The sequence below is a fragment of the Orcinus orca genome, chromosome 7, assembly GCF_937001465.1.
Source record: "Orcinus orca chromosome 7, mOrcOrc1.1, whole genome shotgun sequence".
Classification (NCBI taxonomy): domain Eukaryota; kingdom Metazoa; phylum Chordata; class Mammalia; order Artiodactyla; family Delphinidae; genus Orcinus; species Orcinus orca.
In genome coordinates this window covers 52,593,589-52,617,342 of record NC_064565.1, presented here as the reverse complement: position 1 = coordinate 52,617,342, position 23,754 = coordinate 52,593,589, and the positions used below count along the sequence as shown (strand labels likewise).

Genomic DNA, 23,754 nt, shown 5'->3' with positions numbered 1-23,754 from the left:
GAATGGCAGGGAATGGATGGAACATTCATCTACAGTATGCATATTAAGCCTCTTGATGATAGGGAACCACAAGTCAGCTTCTCATTCTGGAAGAGCTCTGATGACCCAGGAGACAGAAAGTTCTAAATTTGAACTTAGCCTTCCAGGTGTTTTTGAAGATATAATTGTTAAGGTAGAAAGAAAAAAACATTTTATTTAACATTTTTTGTTCAGTTTATAACTTTCAAAATAATTTATTTATAGCTTTAAAACTTTTCAAATACTTTAAGTATTTAGACATATGGTATGAGTTACAGCCTGCATGAACTCTTTCTATATAGGTACAGATAAAGCTATAGATACATATGTAGATATAGATGTATATCTATAGGTATAGATAGATATAGTACCTTCTTTGTGAGGATACTCTTCTTTGTGACCACTGGATGTATAGCTATGAAAAAGACAGACAAGGTTTCTGCCCTACTCTAATGGCATGGATTCCTGGCCTCAGAGGTTACTCTAGTAGGTAATACAGATGAAATAGAAAAATAACATGCATATGAAAATGCAGTGTAAGTACAGGGTGATATGGAAAATGGTAGAGAGGAAAGGAAGGCAGTGATGTCTGGGAAGTCTTCCTAGATGAAGTAATAATATTATTTGGCCTACTGGCCATAGTTTGCTGAAGCCTTGGTCTAGGGTTTTCCCCATATCCTTTAAAATCTCTAGCCTTAATTCTTCTTTGCCCCATAAACTGCTGTTCATGTTTATTAAGATGTTTATCAGTGAGGATAATTCTTTCATGCTTGCCATGTCAGTTTCTCACCACCCATTTCCTCCGTAACCCACTCACCATGGCTTCTGACTCCACCACTCTCTCACAGATCATCTCTAGCCTCCTAATTGCCTATGTTCTCTCCTATTCTACTTGACTTCTCTAATGCCTGTGCTACAAATAAACACTCTGTCCTTGAAAACGCTTCCTCACTTGTCTTTTACAACAGCATATTCTCTCCCTCTCTCTATTTCACTTTCTCCTCTATAAATGCCCTCCCAATCCCCATTGCCTACTCCTTAAATGCTGATTTAACTCATGAGTTCCATTCTCATCTCATTCTATACAACTTTCTCTCTGCTGTGCCTTCCATTACCATAACGTCAATGATTCCCATTTGCTCATGATTCCTAAATATCCTTGTAGACCTTTGACTTCTCTCCCATCGAAAGATGGGAACTCCTAGTGGCCAACTTATTGGTTATACAAGCTAAAAACCTTGGAGAAGTTCTCCAAGGAGAGGCCAAGTGCAACAATTTTGTGTCACATGATCCAGGTTGCAATTCTGGCTCTGGGGTGGCCTTGGGAAAATTCCTTAGATTCAAGCAACCTGTTTCATCTTATAAAAAAGGGAATTAATCCTTCACTAGGCCTTTGAAGGATTAAATGTAATATCCACTACAGTCTCTTTATTAACTAGTTGACAGATATCTCACAAGTATTTCTATTTTTATGATGATATCCCCTTTCCTGTTCTTCATTCCTCCAACTGGTCAGCTCATCCTTTTGACTGTACATCTGAAATATTTCTCAGACTTTTTTCTTCTTTTTGTTCAAGTTCAGGCCTGGCTTCTAGCCTTCCCTGCCCCACCCCACCCCCACCCCCATTCTGGCCTATATATTGTTTAGAAATTATTTTAAATGTATTTATTTATTTTTGGCTCTGTTGGGTCTTAATTGCAGCGTGTGGGCCCCAGAGCTCGCGGGCTCTATAGTTGTGGCATGTGGGCTCTCTAGTTGTGGCTTGCAGGCTCAGTAGCTGCAGCACACAGGCTTAGTTGCCCCACGGCATGTGGGATCTTAGTACCAGTGATCGAACCGGCATCCCCTGCATTGCAAGACAGATTCTTAACCATTGGACCACCAAGGAAGTCCCTATTCTGGCCTATATATTGTTATCATTGATATATTTCTAAAGAACAGATGAGGGCAGCACTTTATGTTGGCGGTAAGTTAAAGTCCGAACATTCAAGTCCCTTTGCAAACTGAATTCAAGCTTCATCTTTACCTCCATCCCATCCTATACATAGACATATACCTCCCTCCTGTCTTCTAACCATACCAAGCAACCCTGTTTCCCAAATGTGCCAGGTACACTTAGCTTCATCTGTAACTTTGACTGAGTTTTGTCACAGGCAGGAAAACTCACCTCTCTCTATTCTAAATGGTAAAATTCTATTTAGCTTTCAAGATATACCTCAACTCTTAGCTCCTCTATATAGCCACCTTTCCCTACCAGATTCAGAAGTAAATCTTTTCTTTGGTAAATCACCACTAAAGACAGACTTGTAAGTTCCATTGGGGCAGGGACCTCTACTTCCTAGCACTTAGGTCAGAAGCTCTCAAGTTGTAGTAGGCCCTCAGATGTTATTAGAGCATGAGTGCCATTATCATATTTTAAACAGTTTAGGCAACTAGTCCCATTTGTTTTTTCTAGTGACAACAAAAGTTATCAAGATTCAGAGATTCAAGGAAGATTGTTTTTAGGATTCCAGTTTTGAGATTTAAAATACATTTTCTCTGTAACCTATTTTCTCATAATTGACAAACTACCTGAAAACAGAGAGAAAGGAAAGGAAAGGAAAAGAGAGAAAAGAACTCACTGCCCCACATGCCAGGGTCAAAAAGAGGTTGGAGGAGGAGAAGGGATCTTGGAGTAAGTCTGAAAGAATTTAAGAAAGACATAAGTAAAAGAAACTGAATTCTTTTAAGGTTTCATTTTTGTTTGCTTGCTTGGCTGTTTCTTACATGGAAGAATATTTAAGTTTTATTAGCTCAGGAATATGGCAAATGATAAAACTGAGTAAGGCTCTAAGACTGATAATGCTATTACTAGGTACTGTGGCTCCTTGAAAAATTTAAGGATTAATGAGCCCTAATTCTCTTTAAAAACTATCTGCAAGCTTAAGTATATGACTTCTCTTCATGTTTGGACCAATGTCTAAATGGTATGGCCAATAGCTGAAGTTTGAAACCCACCTTCTCCAAAAAGTCTTGATAATACAAGGCTCCCCATTACCACTAGCATTTTATTATGCCTTATAACCCATATCTTGTATTTATGTGATAATATATATTTATTGTTTTTATTTTTGCGGTACGTGGGCCTCTCACCGCTGTGGCCTCTCCCGCTGCAGAGCACAGGCTCCGGACGCGCAGGCCCAGTGGCGATGGCTCCCGGGCCCAGCCTCTCCGCGGCACGTGGGACCCTCCCAGACCGCGGCACGAACCCGTGTCCCCTGCATTGACAGGCGGACTCTCAACCACTGCGCCACCAGGGAAGCCCGATAATATATATTTATGTGTTGTTTATTCTCTGCACTAAAATCTCATCTATGCATATGTCCATACTCCCTAGCTTGTTTTTCTCAAATTAGAAATTAAGACCAAGGCTAATTCTGCCAACCTTCTGTAACTCAAGGGTTAGATCTAGGTAAAATATCTATTAACTAAGTACTCAATTCCTAATTGAAATTCATAATTAAAACTGTATCTTCATCATCATGGAAAGTTATTTTGAAAGCTTACCAAGAGAATTACTCATATTACATCATAATTGCCATCATCACTATTATTTGACATCTTAGAGCCTCCTAGCTTTTGTAATAAATTCAAGTGTACAAAGCATCCCCTCTTTTATAAAACATTCATAAATTCTATGATTCATAAATTAAGTTATTCAAGATTATGATAAGGCATTCCAAAGGCACTAAAAGGGACCCTCTCATAATTTTTGTTTTTTATCTGTGAGTCATTTAACCATGTAAATATAGGTTTCTAGTAGTTTTATGCACTGGCTTTGTCTTTTGTTGTTCTGAATATGAATTCAGTCAAGACTTAAAGAAACTAGAAGATATTTTGATCTGAAAGCTGTAAGAATTCACAAGGGAATGAGTTGGTTTCTTCTCTACTTTGTAATGCAAAGAAACGCATTCCACAAAATCAGATGAAACAAGCCGTTAATTTGACAGTCTCAGTTCTCATAGCTATTGATTCAGAAAGCTGAAAACAGTTATGGAGGCTTATTGGCTCCAATTAGGAGTGGTGAAGCTTCAGCTTTGAAGAAATGAGAGTGTATTGGGAGAGGAATCATTCACTAACAGAATCCTTCTTAACATTTTATCATGAATGGGTATAAACTCTTGGTCTCCTGTTTTGTTTTGGGTTTTGTTGGTACTTTTTCATTTATTATCTTTATGGAATAGTCTCAGAATGTTTGTTTAGCAAACAAAAGATATTTATCTTACCATGTGAGACATTTCATGGTAACAAGCTCAAGAGCTTCCTTATAAGTCTTATTTAGATGTTCTCAAGAAATATTTTCAATCCCTTCTATATAATTTTATATACATGGAAATACCTCTGGATATACTCTATTGATAGACTAATCAATATAGATTCTATAGATATATACTTATTTTAGCACATGCACCATCTTGCATGGAACTCCTCTGCTTAGAGGTATGTAACTCTTTTTTGCCCTTATCAATAAGAAGACTAGCTAACTCTCATGACCACTTTTAGTGCATATAAATAATATATATTCACAATACTGTTCTTTAATGTTAAGATCTTAGTAAAGAGTGCTACAAAAAGGAAGACTCAAGGAGGAAAATGGTATTCACATTTTTAAGAACAATATCTAATGAAGCAATATAGTGTTATTTATAGCTGCTATTAAGAAAAGCCAACGTTTCTTCAAATATTCCTTTCAGAATGTCCAGTTTTTCCCATGTTTTAACTTAGTGATAGAAATGCAATTTTTTCCTCTTAATGATCATAATACATTTGTATCTTGGGTAACTTTTCATATATAATCAAATGACAGGAAGACTTTTTTCTGAGGTGTGGGGGATGCTGATGAGGAAAGACTTGATAGCATCAATTATCAGTCATAAAATCCTTGCTTATCATTTGTTAACAAATCCTCAGTTGAAAAACCTTTTGATCAGCTTGGCACTAGCTGAAAATTTGCTGTACAATGAATATAATCCTACTCTAATAGAAGATGACTGCATTTCCAAGTAGATTTTACATAGGAAAAAAGTAAGATTATTGTAATAAATCTAACATCACAGAAACAATTCATGGAGCTTAATTATGACACTACTAAATGTGAAAATCTATTCAGCGCTAGGAACACTTTTCACATTACATTCACGCTAAAGATTGGCTGTTAAGAGCTCATTACTGGTATTTTTCTAAAGAGTGGTTTATTAAACACAGTTACCTAATAAGCATCTTCGGTGGTGCAAATTGCTGAAAACAGTAATGAGTCTGATTAGACTTCATTTCAATTACGACAGCTTGTCTAGGAAAAAAAAAAATTATATATATTTTTTTCTTCCTGCTTCAGAATTTGGTTGCAAGACACTACAGAGTTTAAAAAATAAAAAGCCACCTCTGTATTTCCTTTCCACAGTTCACTAATGAAGAGAGAATTGTCCAAGTCGTCATCCAATTTACACACTGGAAAACTGGATGGACAAAGTGGAGTCACAATCATGTTTGCTTAAAAACAGCAAAGGCTGCCTTGACTAATATGTCTAAATAAGGTCACCTTTAGTTTCTCTCTGCTTTGTTTTTTTTTTTTTCCTTAGGAATACAAAGCTATAAATGAGGTGCAGACTTCAACATGATTCATCCCTATTTGGTTTGTGGAGGTTATTCTCCAGATTAATAGGCTCACCTTTCAATTATGTTTTATCCATGGATATTCTACTTAAAATCATAAAAATATAGAAGACCGTTGGACTATGCATGCTAATTATCTGACTGATTTTTTTTAAAATACATATATTGGGGGAAAAATAAAAGAAGCCAAGCTTTATGAATGTGCACTAATATATCAGAAAGTGTAAAGGAATATTCATTAGGCACTAAACTTGATTTGATATTTTTAAAAAGTATGTTATTTAGCTGCATTTAACAGCTAACCTCCTATTAAATCATGCCTGAATATACTGCTCAAATTGAAAGAAAAAAATTGTTAATGTAAAAAGCCTTTAAGTGATTAAGCTGTCACTGCTGTCATTCGGGCACTCTAGTAACATTTTAATGCTTCTGAGAGCTATGGCCAGGGATGCAATCCACTATTTTATGTTATATTTTCTGAAGAGATTATTTTTAAAGTATAATATCATTTGACACTGAACCGGATAAAATAATTCCTAAAGTAAAATATGAAAACAATGGCTGGATGTAGAAGCATTTAAAAAACGGAGGGCACAATAAAACATCCTAACCTGAAAAACTTCACAAGTTAGCTAAGTGATCATGTAATGGCCATAAGACTGAAAGTCATATATAAATGAAATTGTAGTATTGTTTGTAGGCATTTGGATACTTTCAAAAAGATTTACTTAAAAGGAGAACAGTTCCAGGTATGTCAGTTCAATGAGCAGGAATGTACTTTTAGACCTATGATTCATTAATTCTATGAATTTTTCTATTGTGTTTAAGGCGGCGGTGTGGGGGGGTACCTTTTGCATAGAAAACACAAAAACAATTCTAAATTTATAATTGGGATGCTTTCCTGAGTAACTCAATTATCATGTATTTTAATTATTTGCTTTTCAAGGATTTTTTAAACATTTCATCTCAAATGATTCTAGTAAAGTGTTTTTCTTTTTGAATGCAATTGACAAAATGTGTCAATGTATAATAATATTGTCATTAGTTTTCCTTTTTTGAAAAACTTTACATATGTAATCCCAGACCTCCTTGAAAATGAGGCACTCAATGAAGGAAATGATGTTCATAGTATATTTGGAGGTCATAAATAAGACTTTTAAGTTTTATAAGTATGGAAACTTTTTGAGATATATGACTTGGTTCAAGCCACAAATAATAAATATATAGCTAAAGAAAACTTCAAGTAATGCTTATATTTGATTAAAGTATTATGTATACATGCTAGTTAAATAACTTAGAATGTGCTTTGGACTCTGAGATTATAAATAATAAAGCAGATCATTTTTAGGATAAAGGTATTTTAAAAAATCTCTTTTCCTTCTCTCTGTCACCTTTCCCCATTTTCTCTATATCCTTTCCACAACTACAGACACAACACTTTCATATACACGTGTAAGCACCTAGATTTGATTTTTCTGTGTAACCTACCTGTATCACCCGCAGGGTTTTGGTTTTCCTGTTGTTTAGGGACTTGTTTAAATAGGATGCACACTGTTTGAAGAGGTAGCAGGAAGATTTGACTTATTTACTCTTTTAACATAAGCAACTAAAACTAGCGAATTTTAAATTACATTTCTATCTGCTAATTGAAAAATGTGACTGGAAAAAAATTTTCCTTTTCCTTAAAATTATTACCAAATACTGGAGCTTATCCATAACTGAGGCCAATAAAATAGTTCATTATCATCAGTAAGAAGTATAAAATTGTAGAATAGTTTTCACCACATAGAAGTAACATCCTTACAGCTTTGAATTCTATTGACAGTATTGAGAGCAACCTTGTGTTTCACTGCTATATTAGAGACAAAGTAAGCTGTGTTTATTCACAACAGAAGAGAGTTGGATTGGAATTAAAGTAGAATTTATAAGCAAAAGAAAAGGGATCTGTATTTCATGTGGCAGATGCCACTGGATCAACCATTTTATTCAGTTCAGCCAAAACCTAACTTTTTTTTTTCTTTATGGCCTCATGTATTCTAACAGTAGATGAAACTATGCAGTTGAATATTGTCATAGAGAACACAATCAACATGGAATCTAAAGAAACAATTTCTCTGCTTGTGGTCCCTCCTATTGTTAGCTTTCCCCAAGGATTACTTTGTTGGGCACCCCCTCCAGGACAGGAAATGCCACTTTCTTTGAGGATGCTGATAGCCTGTCTTCTGCTTTTGTCTCATTATGCATCATTCTTTGTTTTTACAAATGGAAGAGCCAATAGCACTAATGACTGGACTGTCATTCACACTGCACTTTAACAATGTTCTGTTTATCTGGAAATTAGAGCATCCTAATTATAGGTGGTGCTCAGGTTTTTTTCACCAAACCATAGAATGTGGCCAGGTAGGGAGAATGGAAAGGTGAGGAAACTACGGTTGTTACGAAGAGCTCTTCACTTTTAATCCTTGACCATGTTGATTGTATTCTAAAGCAGTTTATCTTCATATGTTGTCTTATATGGGAGAAACAACACTAAACCTACCAAAACTCATTTCATATGTTGCTTTTTCCACTGCCTTCAGATCAAAGTTATTTTCTTCAGGCTGGACTAAATTATACACAGGTCCCAGGAGTGAAGGACACTGAATTAATGCACTATGTCACCCAGCCCTGACTATAGAATATTTTTATCAAAGTCCAAGGCACTATTTTGCTATTGCATTAAAAATTAATGCATGGATTGCCAAAAAGAGAAAAATGCATAAATAACCTAAACAAATTTTGTCTGGGCTTTGCACACTTTAGAGTTACCTTAAACAAAGAGTTTTTAAGGAGAATGGTTGGAGTTGTATACATATATGTAAATAATATTCTTACTCCTTTGTCTAATTATATGAGAGAGACCTCCAATTTAAATAAGCAGTCTTAATTATCTATTTTGTTTTATGTAAACTGTCTTTTTAGAGTAAGGTTTCAGAGGAACACAAAAAGAAGCTGAATGCAGATTCCGTCTTACACAGGGTCGTGGGGCTTGGCAGATTATGAATTTGTTTATTGACCCATGTCAGCATGGGATGTTGGGCAAAAATGAATGTAGTTCACCTTAAATATAACTAAATTGAACTTTGCATTTATATACTTGAAACAGAATAGATACACACAAATAACTATTTACGAATAGCACTATGTACACATAATGATTAACATAACATTTTAGCAGTGTGACAGAGGACATTAACCACCCATGTCATAACTCAAGGTTGGTACCATGCCCAGTTTGTGTTAATTAAAAGTGCAAATTTATTTTATATGGCACAAGAGTATCTTGAGAATCAACTGGAATGACCCCAGACTTTTAGGACGCTGATAACGTTATCTCAGCAGAGTCCTTTTTTAAAATAAAGATTCAAAACCCATAGAAAATGCACAATACTTTTGGCATTTGGATTTCTCTTTCTGGATCAATCATACAGGCTGAATACTATGAATCTAGCATGGAGCTTTCAGGTTGTGTTAACCCCATTTATCCCTGCACGCTACAGCTCACCTGTTATTTATACACATAAGAGGTTTGATACTGCAGAACAAGGGGAGTGCTCTGTTGTGACACAGAACATACGTATTCATTAGCCCTGGCAGGTCCCTATGGACAGAAGTGGTGTGTCCTGATGATCTCTGTATGACAGAAAGAACTGGGGGGGAAGGGTAGATGGCCTTAATGGATTGAAAACGTATATGGAAAAAGGGAAGAGACAGAATGAGTAATGAAAGGCCACAAAGTAACAACTTTAAAGGTTAGCTACAAAGCACTATTTAAACTGATTAAAATTGTCTAAAATCATTCACAGAGGTAGAATAAACAAGATAACATTTGACTCAACATGGGAAAATCAGTCCTCTTATGCACTAACCCTCAAATCCTTTCGCTTGCAATAGTTGATAACACTGACACTAAATACTAAGATTCAGAGTATGAATTGTTTGTATATTTTAAATTGCATGTATATGCATAGTTGTGTATTCTGTTGAATTATGGTAGGATGTACACAGACTTTTGGACATTGTTTTTTACTTGATTTAGATGATTATTCAAAAATTTGTATACATATGCTTTTGTAAAACTACCCCTTGCTCTAAAAAAGAAAACCCATAAATCTGAACTATAAACTATATGTATTTTATGTGAGTGTGATTATATGTTCATTTGAATACTTTGATTTGAGTATGGGAGATTTTAGGACCCCCAGAGGAAAATAAATTATTTATTTGAATTATGATTTTTGGTTTGCTTTAAGTGATAGGCTCTCTTGATAATGTATTGAACATAAGCCTGGTGGCCTAAAAGTGATATTTCTTTTATCAGTGTAATTTTCTTTGCATAACTGCTTATGCACTCATCCTCATAAATGCAAGTCATTCTCTTATATATGACTTGCATGTTAAAAATGATGACCTATGAGACCCATGCATAGCAAGTTTCAACCTCATTATGAAATATTGGCAAAATAGAGATTTTTATACTTGGTCACGTTTTGATGAGTGAATATTTTGTTGCTGTGAATAAAATTTAATGCATTCTAGGGAAACTGATTCAGATCATAAGCTACCCACAAATTTAATTGAAGGACAGGGTATATACCATTCTAGTCCAAGTCATGGTGCCCTGTAACATTGAATACTTGCTTTTAAAGCTCAAAATGATGACATACAGAACAAGATCAGTTGCTTATCCAGATACCATCTACCCAGCAACTTGCTATAAGAAATAAGAAGCATAACTTTGGAGTAACTTAATGTCTCAAAAGTTGTAGTAGAGGTCATGATCGACTATTACTATTAAATGAAGTCTTGGTTTGTGGAGTCAGAACCTATGGCATATTCAGGGAGCATATTAGGAATGGTGGAGACTGACATGGAAAACAGCTAGAAAAAGTATCTAACAAATCAGAGCAAAGGGGGGGACGCTGAAACAGCAGCAATCTGGAAACCAGTTTTTTAAAGCAATCATTTCTCATTTTACACTGTTGTACTAGTGACACTGAATCAACAAGGGAAATATCAAATATTTTTCCCATGCTTTGAGTAACAGGGCAGGAATGACATAATAAATAGTATTTGGAAAAATTGTAATCTAAAGGCACTACTATTTTTTTAAGTTTTAAAGCACTATACTTGCTAGTTTTCAGGATAATGTACTTAAGTGAAAAAACTGGAGCTTGAAGCTTCAGAGTGAAGTCATAATTTTAATTGCGTATGTGACCAGTAGATACCATAAAAATACTTGATGTTGTCATAGGGAGTGGGAACGTCATGACAAAATGGAGAGGGCATGCCATGTCTAGAGGGGGCAACTGGACCTCAGATTCAGGCAACTGTTGCCAGGCAAGAATGAGGTCTAGTGTAAGATCATTCAACTTGTCTTGAAAAAGTGGGAACTATGGAACTACAGATTCTTTTATATAAAATTGACTGATTTTTAAAACTCTGTGCCGGCCAAATGAAATATAGTTACAGGTTACATGCTGCCTGCAGGCTGTCAGGTGGCAATTTCTCTATGTTAGAAGGTGAGGTATTTAAACTATATTTACCAAGGACCATTTAGCCAGAAATGCCTTTGTGATTGTTAAAAAGGATTGCTTTATGCAAATAATGTGGAGTAGGGGGAGGGAGTAATTTGCTGCAAAATGTATTATAATTTGGATTCTTGAGGTGTGAAAGTGTGATTTAACGAGAAAAATCTTTGACAGTATTACTGTATAATTAGAATATCTTATTTTGAGACTGGGTTTTCAGATCATCCTTAACTGGTTTTAAACCTCTATTGTTTCTTAGCTGTGGTCTCTACAATGTTGACTCACAAATACCATTAAGAATAAATAGCATAAAAATATTTTGAATTTTTGACAGCTTTTTGATTAAGGAGATCATGCTCTGTGTTTTGCTGAGTATGAAAGAATTTCTATACCTTTCTTATAACCAACATTCCCACTGGAAAATTTCCTTTTCAGTAGCTGTCCAGAGGTTGAAGAAAAAGTGATTTATAAATTCTAGGAGTGATTTTAGTTCTTTTTCTGTCCAGTCAGTTTTGTTTTGTGTTTAATGCATCTCTGGCTTTTTCAAAATAAAAGCATAAGAAGAAATATTTGTGTAGCAGGTTACAGTTGGAAAATATTTTCACAAATATTACTGCTTTAGGTAACGTTAATAACAATCGAGTAAGGTATATGATACCATTATTGTCAATATTTTATGGCTGAAAAAAGTGAGTATGATATGCTTATGTGATTTCACCAGGATTAGAACAAATAAATGATGGCATGGATCAGGGCCAGTGGTCTGAACCTCAAGCATGGGTTATTCACTCTTCAAACAAAATTCTAGGATCTTCTTTATGTTTTCTCCAGTCCCTTTCTATCCCAACCATCTAGTAATGCCTCCAAACAAAACACTGTGTTAGACAAAATAGTGCTCGACCCCACAATATACTACGATAAGTGAAGTACTAAACCTGTAACTGAGGCTGTCTGGATTGGGGACTAGGTCATTTGAAAGTTCCCTTAATCTCTAAAATCAAAGAGTCTAAGGGAATTTAGAATGTGAAATTATAAAGAACACAGAAGCTGGAAAAGTTTCATTGTCTGGTAAACAGATTCCCTTGATGTAATTTCTTAGCACTGAACCACAGGCTTTACACACAGCAGGCCCTCAATTTGTTGACTAATTAAGATTAACAGTCCCTATATCATATTCAGCTTATACAGGACTTTTCATTTTGGTGTTCTGAAGATGGAACCTATTTAAATAGGTTAAGGAGAATATATAATTTCTGTGCTTCTTCCCCTCACTTTTCCCCTGATACTACTTTTAAATATGACATCACATTTTAGGCTAGGAATTATTGGGAAATGGACTAAGGAAGATTTCAGATCAAATAGATTAGAACAGGTAATACTAGATACTGCTGGGTTGGCCTCTTGGCTTACGAGGGTCAGTACACAAAAGGAGAATGCTGCTTAGTCTGCTGAAACATTTTGGTTGGTCATCACTCCCCTTGAAGCATAAATGTAAGTAGCTATTGTATAGGGCCAGTTTTCAGTATCAGGAAGTTTGTAGGCCCTCTCTCAGAAGAGTCTTATTTTTTAGCCAATGAATTTGCTACTCTCTACTTGAAATTTTGAATGTTCTATGTGTTAGTTTTGCCATTTCCTACCTAGGAGATGATGAATCTGTTGCATTATTAGGCTGAGGGGGCAGTAAGTAAACTATTATAATTACTTTATTGTATTTACCCCAGTAGTGATTTTTTCTAGAGAGAATCTTGGTAAATATGGTGTTCAATTTTTAAAAAAATATCCAAAGGAGTGTAATAGGTGTAGTGATGTCGTGCAGGCCTGTGTGAGCACTGTGCAGCTTTCCTAGAGCAAGCCGGCCATGCCTGCAGGTGTTTGCCTCAGGTCTCTGCCCTTAGGAAGTCTCAGAAAACCTATAAATGAAAGCAGAGTCCCTAACAGCCAGAATTACCCTATGGGAACCTTGTAGAAGAGAGCCGCTTTTATAGACCTCATGAACTTCTGAATAGCATACCTGTGTTGGGGTGGGGGGGGTGCGGTAGTGAGTGTCTTAGATTAATATTTCCATGAATGTGTGCTAAAAATCGATTCTAGAAGACCTAGTCTTTTATTCCCAATTTCCTCCGATTCTGAAAGTCGTTTCTATGTCCTTCATTTTTCTATATAACAGTGTCTTTACCATTTTGAAGCTGTGACAGAACTTTGAAAAATGCCACAGTAGTTTTGCTTCAAAATAGTTAAAGAGTTAAATGGAAGAAGTAGAGCAATGAGGCAGCAACTGTTTAGTAATTAAACCTAAGTTAGGGCTTCCCTGGTGGCGCAGTGGTTGAGAGTCCGCCTGCCGATGCAGGAGACACGGGTTCATGCCCCAGTCCAGGAAGATCCCACATGCCGCCGAGCGGCTGGGCCCGTGAGCCATGGCCGCTGAGCCTGCACTTCCGGAGCCTGTGCTCTGCAACAGGAGAGGCCACGACAGTGAGAGGCCTGCGTACCGCAAAAAAAAAAAAAACCTAAGTTATAAAATGGTCAGTAATGATAAGAATGAAAAATGTTATCCAAACTGTCCGGTTTCATGGGAAATATAGACTTGTTCATTTATATATACATAAATTCATCCTATAACAATAAAATACTCAGGCTTTTTACTGTAGTAAAAAGTATTTTTACTGTAGTAAAAAGTAAAAAGTACTTATGTTAAAGTATCTTAAAAGCAGTTTTCTATTAAATTATATATTTTAAAAATAAACACATTGCATTGTGAAATTTTCCAGCTGTATTAAGAATTTTCTAATCCTTTCAAAAATGAAAATTGATGTTTTGGAACAATTCTTCAATTATCTTGAGGAACTATTTTTCTTACTTTCTACTGTTTTCTGAATTTTTATTGTACCTAATATTTAAGCTGTTTCTAAACATCAGTGGGAGTTATTGTTCTGGAGTCATGTTTCTAATAATGTTAAAATAGTATTGTTTCTGAGGTTTTTCTCTTCATGTTCCAAAGAGAAACCATATAAGAACTGTTTTTAAAACCCATCTTATTATTTGGGTGCCAAGTTAAGTGACACGCATGTGCTGCTGTTATCTAGGGAGCATGATATTTTGTTCAAAGAACATTTGGCTCCACATTTTGCTTACATTTCACATCAGAAATATCGCCACAAATAAATAGAACAATAATAATAACAATGACAACAAGTTTAGTTCTATTTCCAATTAGTATTAAAATTCAAGAAACTGGTGAAAAAGCTCTTTGTCCTCCTAAGACCAGAACACTCTCCTGAACACAGGCTTCTTCAGTTCCTACTAATATTAGGAAGTAGCTTATGGTTTAACTATTAATTTATACTTTCAAATACTATTAATGATTTTAAAGCACTGGATAAATACTCATGTTTCAGGGGATGTGAATAATTCTGTCCCCTTAAGGTTATTTAATGAAAGCTTAATCTTAAATTTTGCAGCCCTGCTTAGGTTGTTATTTAGTATGCATCAATAAATAAACTTTCAATTATCTTGGTAAGCATATCCAAAAATAGAATGAGAATCAAAAGGCAATGGTGTATCCAGTAATTGTTCCAAATAGATAACTTTAAAAATATATAAATTTATTTATTTATTTGTTGTTTGTTTTTGGCTGCGTTGGGTCTTCATTGCTGCACGTGGGCTTTCTCTAGTTGCAGTGAGCGGGGCCTACTCTTCATTGTGGTGCACGGACTTCTCATTGTGGTGGCTTCTCTTGTTGCGGTGTGTGGGCTCTAGGCGCGCAGGCTTCAGTATTTGTGCACGTGGGCTCTAGGGCACAGGCTCAACAGTTGTGGTGCACAGGCTTAGTTGCTCCGTGGCATGTGGGATCTTCTGGGACCAGGGCTCAAACCCATGTCCCCTGTATTGGCAGATGGATTCTCAACCACCGCACCACCAGGGAAGCCCCAAACAGATAATTTTGATAGAATCTTTATTTAATTTCAGATGAAACAAATCTTATGAAATTTAATTATTTTTGCTAGAGTTTATGCAGTTAAACTATGCATTTCTCTATGCAGTGAAAATGGCCAACCTATTTTATTTAAACTTTATTATATATTCCTGTCTTTTACAGTGATTATAACTTACTAAAATCATTTGTTGCATGTATTTTACAAATGATTAATCTACAAGAAAAATTTTAATCCAATAAAGGTGAAAGTTGCCCTTTTTGGTTGTTTTTTAAAATAATTACTCTAAAGCTAAAGCGATTTCATTTTTTCAAGGGGCAATTTTTTTTTAAAATCATGTTTGTCATGTATGTTTGTTAACTTATGCCACCAATGGCTTAGCTCAGCTAACTGAAAGGAAGCCAGACCCTTTTATGGGGGGGGAGGTGAGTGTTGTGTTGTGTTTGTGGTAAATTCCATTGTCTGTGACTCCTAAATTATTTTCTGAGACCTTTTTTTTAAGACATTTATTCATGTTTCTTCTGTATCCATCTAATCAAATTCCTACTCATAGCATACGTGTTTTCTTATTTTCTCAACTCTGTATTTTGATAATCTTTTAAAGAAAAAAAATCCTAATAGAAATTCCCTGGAAATAATTTACAGGACTAATGAATCTGTAGGTCTTTTAGACAGTTCTACATTACAGTCCCATTAATATTCTCTCCTTTTTATAAGGCTTGAAGTAAATCCCATGACACTAGAAGAATTTAGATACTGATTACTTGCGATTGGTTCCTGGTGATTTGCTCTTAATAATTTCCAGTTGAATTTAATGAAAGTATGATTCCTGAAATGCTGCTTCATTAAAATTGCATCTTTTCCCCTTTAAGTGTGGTCTCGGTCATTTCACCCATTTTGCGGTGTGTTTTTCTCCCCCTTAAAAAGTAATGATTGAGAAAGCAGAAACAATTAAGAATATCACTTTAGTTCTTCCTAGAAGGCCCCCCAGAGTTCCTCTGCATGAAATGATGCAAGCTGCACTTCATCAGGATTTTATAATATGTTCTTTCCAATTAAAGAGATTATTTTTTTAAGTAGTTTTAAAAGAGAAACATGAAGATTTGTGGGGAGGTGAAGGGAAGGAAAGTGAAGAATCTGTTGCATATACAGGAGAAGTAAGGTGTTTAGTATTTTTACTCAAAAAGATATATATATATATATATATATATATATATATGGAGCTTGATTAAGTTATACAGTGCAGCATTCAGAGTTAATTTAATTGAGATGGTGATTTGCCAATGAATATCTACATGGATCCTTTTTAAAAATCCAAATGCAAATGAGTACAACTGCAGTAAAATATATTTGCAAATGAATCCTGTTGCTTTATTCATTTATTATGTAATTACTGCAATCTTTCCCACCTTGTTTTCAGTATTTCTTAATCATTAAGTCAGAAGCATGACAGCAGTGCCGGCCCTGGCATGATTCTCTTTGACTGAAACCTTGTAAATTAACACAATTAGCACAGCATCATCCTGCTAATTAACTTCCAGAGTCTGGTGCAGTGGTTTTGCAAGCAAGGAAGAGGGAGTCAGAAGGGAATCAACATGCCATTCTGTTACCAAACTCTGTGATACGTTCAGTTTAGCTCAGTAAGTCAAAGCCGGCCATGTCAGGAGCCAAAGTCAGGCAATGAAGAGCTAAAGGGGTTGGAGGAGGAAAGCAGAAGCGGGTAGGAGCTGTCAAAATAGACTGCAGTAATTCAGAAGGGAGCTGATGCCACAGATGCTTCATTTAGACCAGAACTCCTTCTTATCAAGGAATCTCTGCCAGAGGGCACAAGAGAGTTTGCAAAATTCACTTACCATAATACAAAGGAGATTAAGGAGGCCTGCTTAATACAGCTGTATCAGAATAGGAAGTGTTCCAATCAAGCAGAGATTAGAATAGGACGAACCAGCATTGGGAAATAGAACAGGGTTCCAGTGCTCTTCTGTAACTAACTATAAGTGAGTCCTCGAGGGTACATTATAAATCCCTTTGGGTACTGGTTCCCTAATGAGGGAAATAAGGCAATGTCTAAGGTCTCTCTTTAAACTGTAAAATTCAAATGATTCTCTCATTCTGACTGCTTCATAATGAGAAAATACTCTTGTATAGTTTGCTACATAGTCACCTTGCTTCCGTTTGTAATCTAGCAGATGATAGAGTTACACATAACATCTCATTTTCTAGTTGTACTCTTCGAGTTTATGCCACACACTGCTTTCCATAAATGTAAAGGGTTAGAATCCAGATTCTCTGTTCTTATCTTCCCTTTTACCTGCTTCCCCCCTTCATTCATATATATATATATATATTTTTCCCCCCCACCCCTCAGTACCTTGAAGGCTGTAAGGCAGAGGGAAAGATGATAACAGAAGAAGGGAGAATGCTAGCTAGAAGACCGACAGACAAGTGATGCTTGTTTTTTTTTTTCAGAGTTTCAACAACAGGACTGAGAGGCAGAAAGGAGCCAGTTGTAATTCATACCGAGTTGTAGGCTTTGTGCGATGAAAGCGATGGAGCGCTGCCTGGGAGATTGCTTTGCTGCACTCCACGAAGCAGATTTGAAACTGTCGTGGACCACTTTAGATGAGAGTTGGATTATGGAATGACCTGCTATGTCTGTGTCATATTGTTCTGCGCAGGGAGCATTATACTGTGCTAACTAGGTGTTCAGTACCAAATAAGAGAGGTGTCCTAGATGTGATCTGTCAGCTGTGTCTCATTTTTATATTGGTTAAAATATAAAACAGAAACTGTGATGTGAAGAGACAGGATAGCTGGATATCGCACATGTTAATACTCTCACGTGCTAGATATTTAAAATGTATGCATATTTTATTGTAAGAACTTGTGATTGAATTCTAACTTGACAGGAATGTGTATGTACATACATATGTGTTTCTGTGTGTGTGTGTAGCAAGTAACTTGATAGGCTTAGCAGAAATAAATTTACTTATTACTTAAAAATGAAAAAAAATGTAGGTTTCCTACAGAGTTTTCATTTAAATTGTTTACTTTTTATACAGGGTATAAATTACTTTTATACAGGGTTGAAAGTTTTCATTTAAATTGTTTACTTTTTATACAGGGTTGAAATTTTATACAGGGTTTTCATTTAAATTGTTTACTTTTTATACAGGGTTGAAATTCAGTCCCTTTTAAAGTATATGCATTGTAGAGACCATAACAGGTATTATAAACTGTGGAAATCCTTTATAATGTCACTATTGTTGGTGGAAAATAATAGGTAACAAAAGAAGTTGGGGGAAAAGGCTTTAACGGTTCTGATGAGTATCTAAGTAAATTAACTTTTTCCCCCCCAAATCTTTAGGCTTGAAGATGCAGTGGACGCCGGAGCATGCCCAGTGGCCAGAACAGCACTTTGACATCACCTCCACCACTCGGTCTCCTGCCCACAAAGTTGAAGCTTACAGAGGTCATCTGCAGCGCACCTACCAGTATGCCTGGGCAAATGATGACATATCTGCTCTGACTGCATCCAACCTACTAAAAAAATATGCAGAGAAGTATTCTGGCATTTTGGAAGGCCCCGTGGACCGACCTGTACTCAGCAACTACTCTGATGCGCCATCAGGACTAGTGAACGGTCGGAAAAATGAAAGCGAACCGTGGCAGCCTTCCTTGAATTCAGACGCTGTTTATCCCATGAACTGTGTTCCGGATGTTATCACTGCCAGCAAAGCTGGAGTCAGTTCAGCCCTCCCTCCAGCAGATGTCTCTGCAAGTATAGGGAGCTCTCCTGGGGTGGCCAGCAACCTGACAGAGCCTAGTTATTCAAGTAGTACCTGTGGAAGCCACACTGTACCTAGTCTTCATACAGGGCTCCCATCTCAGGAATATGCCCCAGGATACAACGGCTCATATTTGCATTCTACTTACAGCAGCCAGCCAGCACCTGCACTTCCTTCACCTCATCCTTCTCCCTTGCATAGCTCTGGGCTCCTACAGCCACCACCTCCTCCTCCACCGCCACCAGCCCTGGTCCCAGGCTACAATGGGACTTCTAACCTCTCCAGTTATAGCTATCCCTCTGCTAGCTATCCTCCTCATACTGCTGTGGGATCTGGGTACAGCCCGGGGGGTGCACCCCCTCCTCCTTCAGCATACCTGCCTTCAGGAATTCCTGCTCCCACCCCCCTGCCCCCCACCACTGTTCCTGGCTACACCTACCAGGGTCATGGTTTGACACCTATCGCACCCGCGGCTCTGACAAACAGTTCGGCAAGTTCTCTCAAAAGGAAAGCTTTCTATATGGCAGGGCAAGGAGACATGGACTCCAGTTATGGAAATTACAGCTATGGCCAACAGAGATCTACACAGAGTCCTATGTACAGAATGCCCGACAACAGCATTTCAAACTCAAATCGGGGGAATGGCTTTGACAGAAGTGCTGAAACATCATCCTTAGCATTTAAGCCAACGAAGCAGCTAATGTCCTCTGAACAGCAAAGGAAATTCAGCAGCCAGTCCAGTAGGGCTCTGACCCCTCCTTCCTACAGTACTGCTAAAAATTCATTGGGATCAAGATCCAGCGAATCCTTCGGGAAGTACACTTCACCAGTAATGAGTGAGCATGGGGATGAGCACAGGCAGCTCCTCTCTCATCCAATGCAAGGCCCTGGACTCCGTGCAGCTACCTCATCCAACCACTCTGTGGACGAGCAACTGAAGAATACTGACACGCACCTCATTGACCTGGTAACCAACGAGATTATCACCCAAGGACCGCCAGTGGACTGGAATGACATTGCTGGTCTCGACCTGGTAAAGGCTGTCATTAAAGAGGAGGTTTTATGGCCAGTGTTGAGGTCAGATGCATTCAGTGGACTGACGGCCTTACCTCGGAGCATCCTTTTATTTGGACCTCGGGGAACAGGCAAAACATTATTGGGCAGATGCATAGCTAGTCAGCTGGGGGCCACATTTTTCAAAATTGCTGGTTCTGGACTTATCGCCAAGTGGTTAGGAGAAGCAGAGAAAATTATCCACGCCTCTTTCCTTGTGGCCAGGTGTCGCCAGCCCTCGGTGATTTTTGTCAGTGACATTGACATGCTTCTCTCCTCTCAAGTGAGTGAGGAACACAGTCCAGTCAGTCGGATGAGAACCGAATTTCTGATGCAGCTGGACACTGTACTAACTTCGGCTGAGGACCAAATCGTAGTAATTTGTGCCACCAGTAAACCAGAAGAAATAGATGAATCTCTTCGGAGGTACTTCATGAAACGACTTTTAATCCCACTTCCTGACAGCACAGCGAGGCACCAGATAATAGTACAACTGCTCTCACAGCACAATTACTGTCTCAATGACAAGGAGTTTGCACTGCTCGTCCAGCGCACAGAAGGCTTTTCTGGACTAGACGTGGCTCATTTGTGTCAGGAAGCAGCGGTGGGCCCTCTCCATGCCATGCCAGCCACAGACCTTTCAGCCATTATGCCCAGCCAGTTGAGACCCGTTACATATCAAGACTTTGAAAATGCTTTCTGCAAGATTCAGCCTAGCATATCTCAAAAAGAGCTTGATATGTATGTTGAATGGAACAAAATGTTTGGTTGCAGTCAGTGATAACTTCTTTAAAAAAAATGTAATGAATGTTGGCACACACACATAAAACCTGCTACATAGGGTATAGAGCCCCTTTCCAGTAGTGTTTGAATTGCAAAGGGTACTGGGGAAGAAGACGATTAAGTTGCATCTTTAGAGTCAGGGTAGATTTGGAGGAAAAATGCATCCAATGAGAGCTTCTGATTTGAAAGCCCCAGATGACATAAAGCATCTGCTGATGCTCAGTTCGGTTCAAGCTAGACAACACTCACCAAGGAGCAAGGTGCAAGTGTGTTGATTTCAGAAGGACATGAACCTCGTGTGTTGATTCCATTCTGCTGTTCTCGAGATTTAGTTGCTGTCAAGTGCCTGGAGTGGTGCTTTATTTTTTGTTTGCCTCACAATTACATTGGTGGCATGTGCTAATATAAAGAGCTTTAACTTCAAACATTATTGGACTAAAGAGATGAATGGTTGTGTTTCGAAAGAAAACCAGATTTTTGCCATTTTAAGAGCAACAGTATTCCTCAATCCTGTCTGTTCTGCAGTATTAAGCTAAGAACAGGTAAAACAGGGTAACGGTAATCTGGACCTTAATTTCTGCAGTTCATTTCTTTTAATGTTCTTGTCTGCAAAAACTCAGGAAAGTGATTGTGATTTGTACAGTACCTCAAAGGAATGTGTTGAAAGCACTATGTACTGCTGAGAGTAATGGGATAGGCTTCAATGTTACTTTATATTAAAATGTATGTTTACCTCAACAATTGGAAAATAGCAAGGAAAATTACTTTGAATGTATCCAGAAAAATACTGAGTGTGATACAACTGAATATTTACAACTTAAAGTAAAAATGGAAGGATTTTTTTTTAAAGGTTCTTTCACTAATTATGCGGAATTGACCAGAGCAGAATAATTCTTTATATCAATACCTGCAAGAGTTCTTCGTACATTGCTCCTTGATAATGAAGTGAAAATGTTCTTAGAAGGTACACTGGTTAATGGAAAGCTACTTATACAGTCTGTGTTAGTGTCTAGAACAGTCAGCCACAAGACCCGTTTAGGACCCTGAAAGTCACAGTACCTAAAAACTAGGACTGCCTTTTCCTGCAGAGCTGGTAATGGTGGTGGTGATTTGCAAGTTCTCTCTGAAACTGCTGGGAATGGTGTCATCCTATTCACTAATCTAGCTTATAGGCTTGCCGTGCTGTTTGACAGAATGCAGAAGATAGCAACCAAAACAAACAAGCAAACAAATAAATACAGAAAACAACCAACCAACTTATATATCTGCAAAGAATATACCTACGTCCCCTCTCCTTCTTGACTCCTCTCTTGTCAGTGCAATTTTGCTTCTCATTTTGAAATCTTCTGGGCTGTAGTGCTCCCACATTCATTTCTACCTCAGTTTTGTTGCATTTCTCTTGGAAAGTTAAATAGAAAATTGGAAGTAGACACACACACACACACACACAAATATAGCTTGCCAAACATGTTACTTTGTTTTCTTCTATCTTTTCCCATAAATCTAGTTTCCAAAAAACATCAGCCTTCATGCTCACTTCCACCGCAGTCCACCCTCACCCCAACAGCATATGTGGCATTTTTCTCAATTTCCCATTCCTCATCTGCTCCCCACCAAGTTGTTCTTTGTATCCTTTAATGCTTTATGTGCAACTTTTCATTGCTAGGTGACTGATGTTTGGCAATGCCTCTGAACAGACACGGTGTAGGCTGTAGCCTTCCAAAGCCACTGCCCGTGCATAAGCAGAACAGCCTGGCTTTTTGAATGTATTTTTCCTGTTTTTTTTTTTCCTTCCTTTTTTTAGTTGAGAGATGCAGTAACAAAACTGTTGCAAAGCACTGGCATTTTATGTATTCAAAAAGTGATGTACATTTTTAAAAATTTTAAATAAATGCAATGAGAAGCCCTAAGAAAGGTCTTTCTGTTATTGTTTTGTTTTCCTTCAAATTTTTTTTTTTTTACTGATTTCATCCACAATGTCAAATTCTCTGAAACACTTAACATAGAGAAAGCTAATGAAGGACTTGATATTTCTGAAATTTTATGATGCTTGATCATTACTCCCCTTTTTTCTTATTTTTCTTGTTGCTAAAAACTGAGCAAATGAACCAGAATTTAACTTACTATGATTTTCTATCAATTAAAACTGTTCTTACACATAAATATTCCATATTAAAAAGCAGTGCCTTTCATTAAGGATACAAAAAATAATATTTAAGTACGTCCTCTGCTTTTCACAAGTGAATAAACACTACAGTCGTGTTCTGGCTCTACCCTGCACATATCCCTTATTGTAAGGAAATTCTAATATCCCCATTAACCTGTAGGTTCATATTGATCTCACTGACAAGTTTACTTTTGCACGGTGCTGACCTATTTTCAGTCTTTTGGACGTCACATTTCATCTCCGCCAACATTCTGTGTTCACTTGAAAGCAACTGGCAAGTTTTGACAAACCCAATCTTACTTAGACAACTTTGGAAAATCCAGTATTGACCCACATTTCCGTGGCTAGTAAGAGTTAATGCCAAATATATGACTGCACTATTGTGTTTTACACTCATTTATAAAACTGAAAATAAAGTCATGCATATTGGCTTGTAGCTTTAAATGACTTAAAAATTACTTTGAGGTATGAGTGGCCAAAAATCCATGTACTTAGGTAGAAGCTGAAGTTGTGTGTGAATTTCATTTAGCCTCACAAATTCTAGGATTTGATCTCTTAGGAAATTGGGCATGCTGAAGAAATGAAGATCTGTTGGGGGAGATAATGCTGACTTTTGAGTAGGTAGTGCTGTCCTGTGAGTCTTTGATTCTGCATGGCAGCATTATGAGCTCTTCTATGGACTAGCCTAATAATGAGCTCTTTTCTGACCATCTTTTCTAGAGCTTGGGGAGGGGGTGGGGGTACCACATCCTGAGAAGTGAACGTGCACAATCAGTTATGGTACAACTGA

General features: G+C 37.2%; 1 protein-coding gene across 2 annotated transcripts in view; it reads left to right on the top strand.

Moving 5' to 3' along the window:
• The window catches only part of FIGN (fidgetin, microtubule severing factor), a 122,262-nt gene that overhangs the window by 95,463 nt on the left and 3,045 nt on the right, over positions 1 to 23,754 (top strand). For both annotated transcript variants that reach the window (XM_033412537.2, XM_033412536.2), the window contains one exon: positions 18,541 to 23,754. This exon is cut by the window's right edge and continues 3,045 nt beyond it. In XM_033412537.2, coding sequence (XP_033268428.1) covers positions 18,549 to 20,795 — 2,247 coding nt within the window. In that variant the 5' untranslated portion in view covers positions 18,541 to 18,548 and the 3' untranslated portion in view covers positions 20,796 to 23,754. The remainder of the gene's footprint in view (positions 1 to 18,540) is intronic.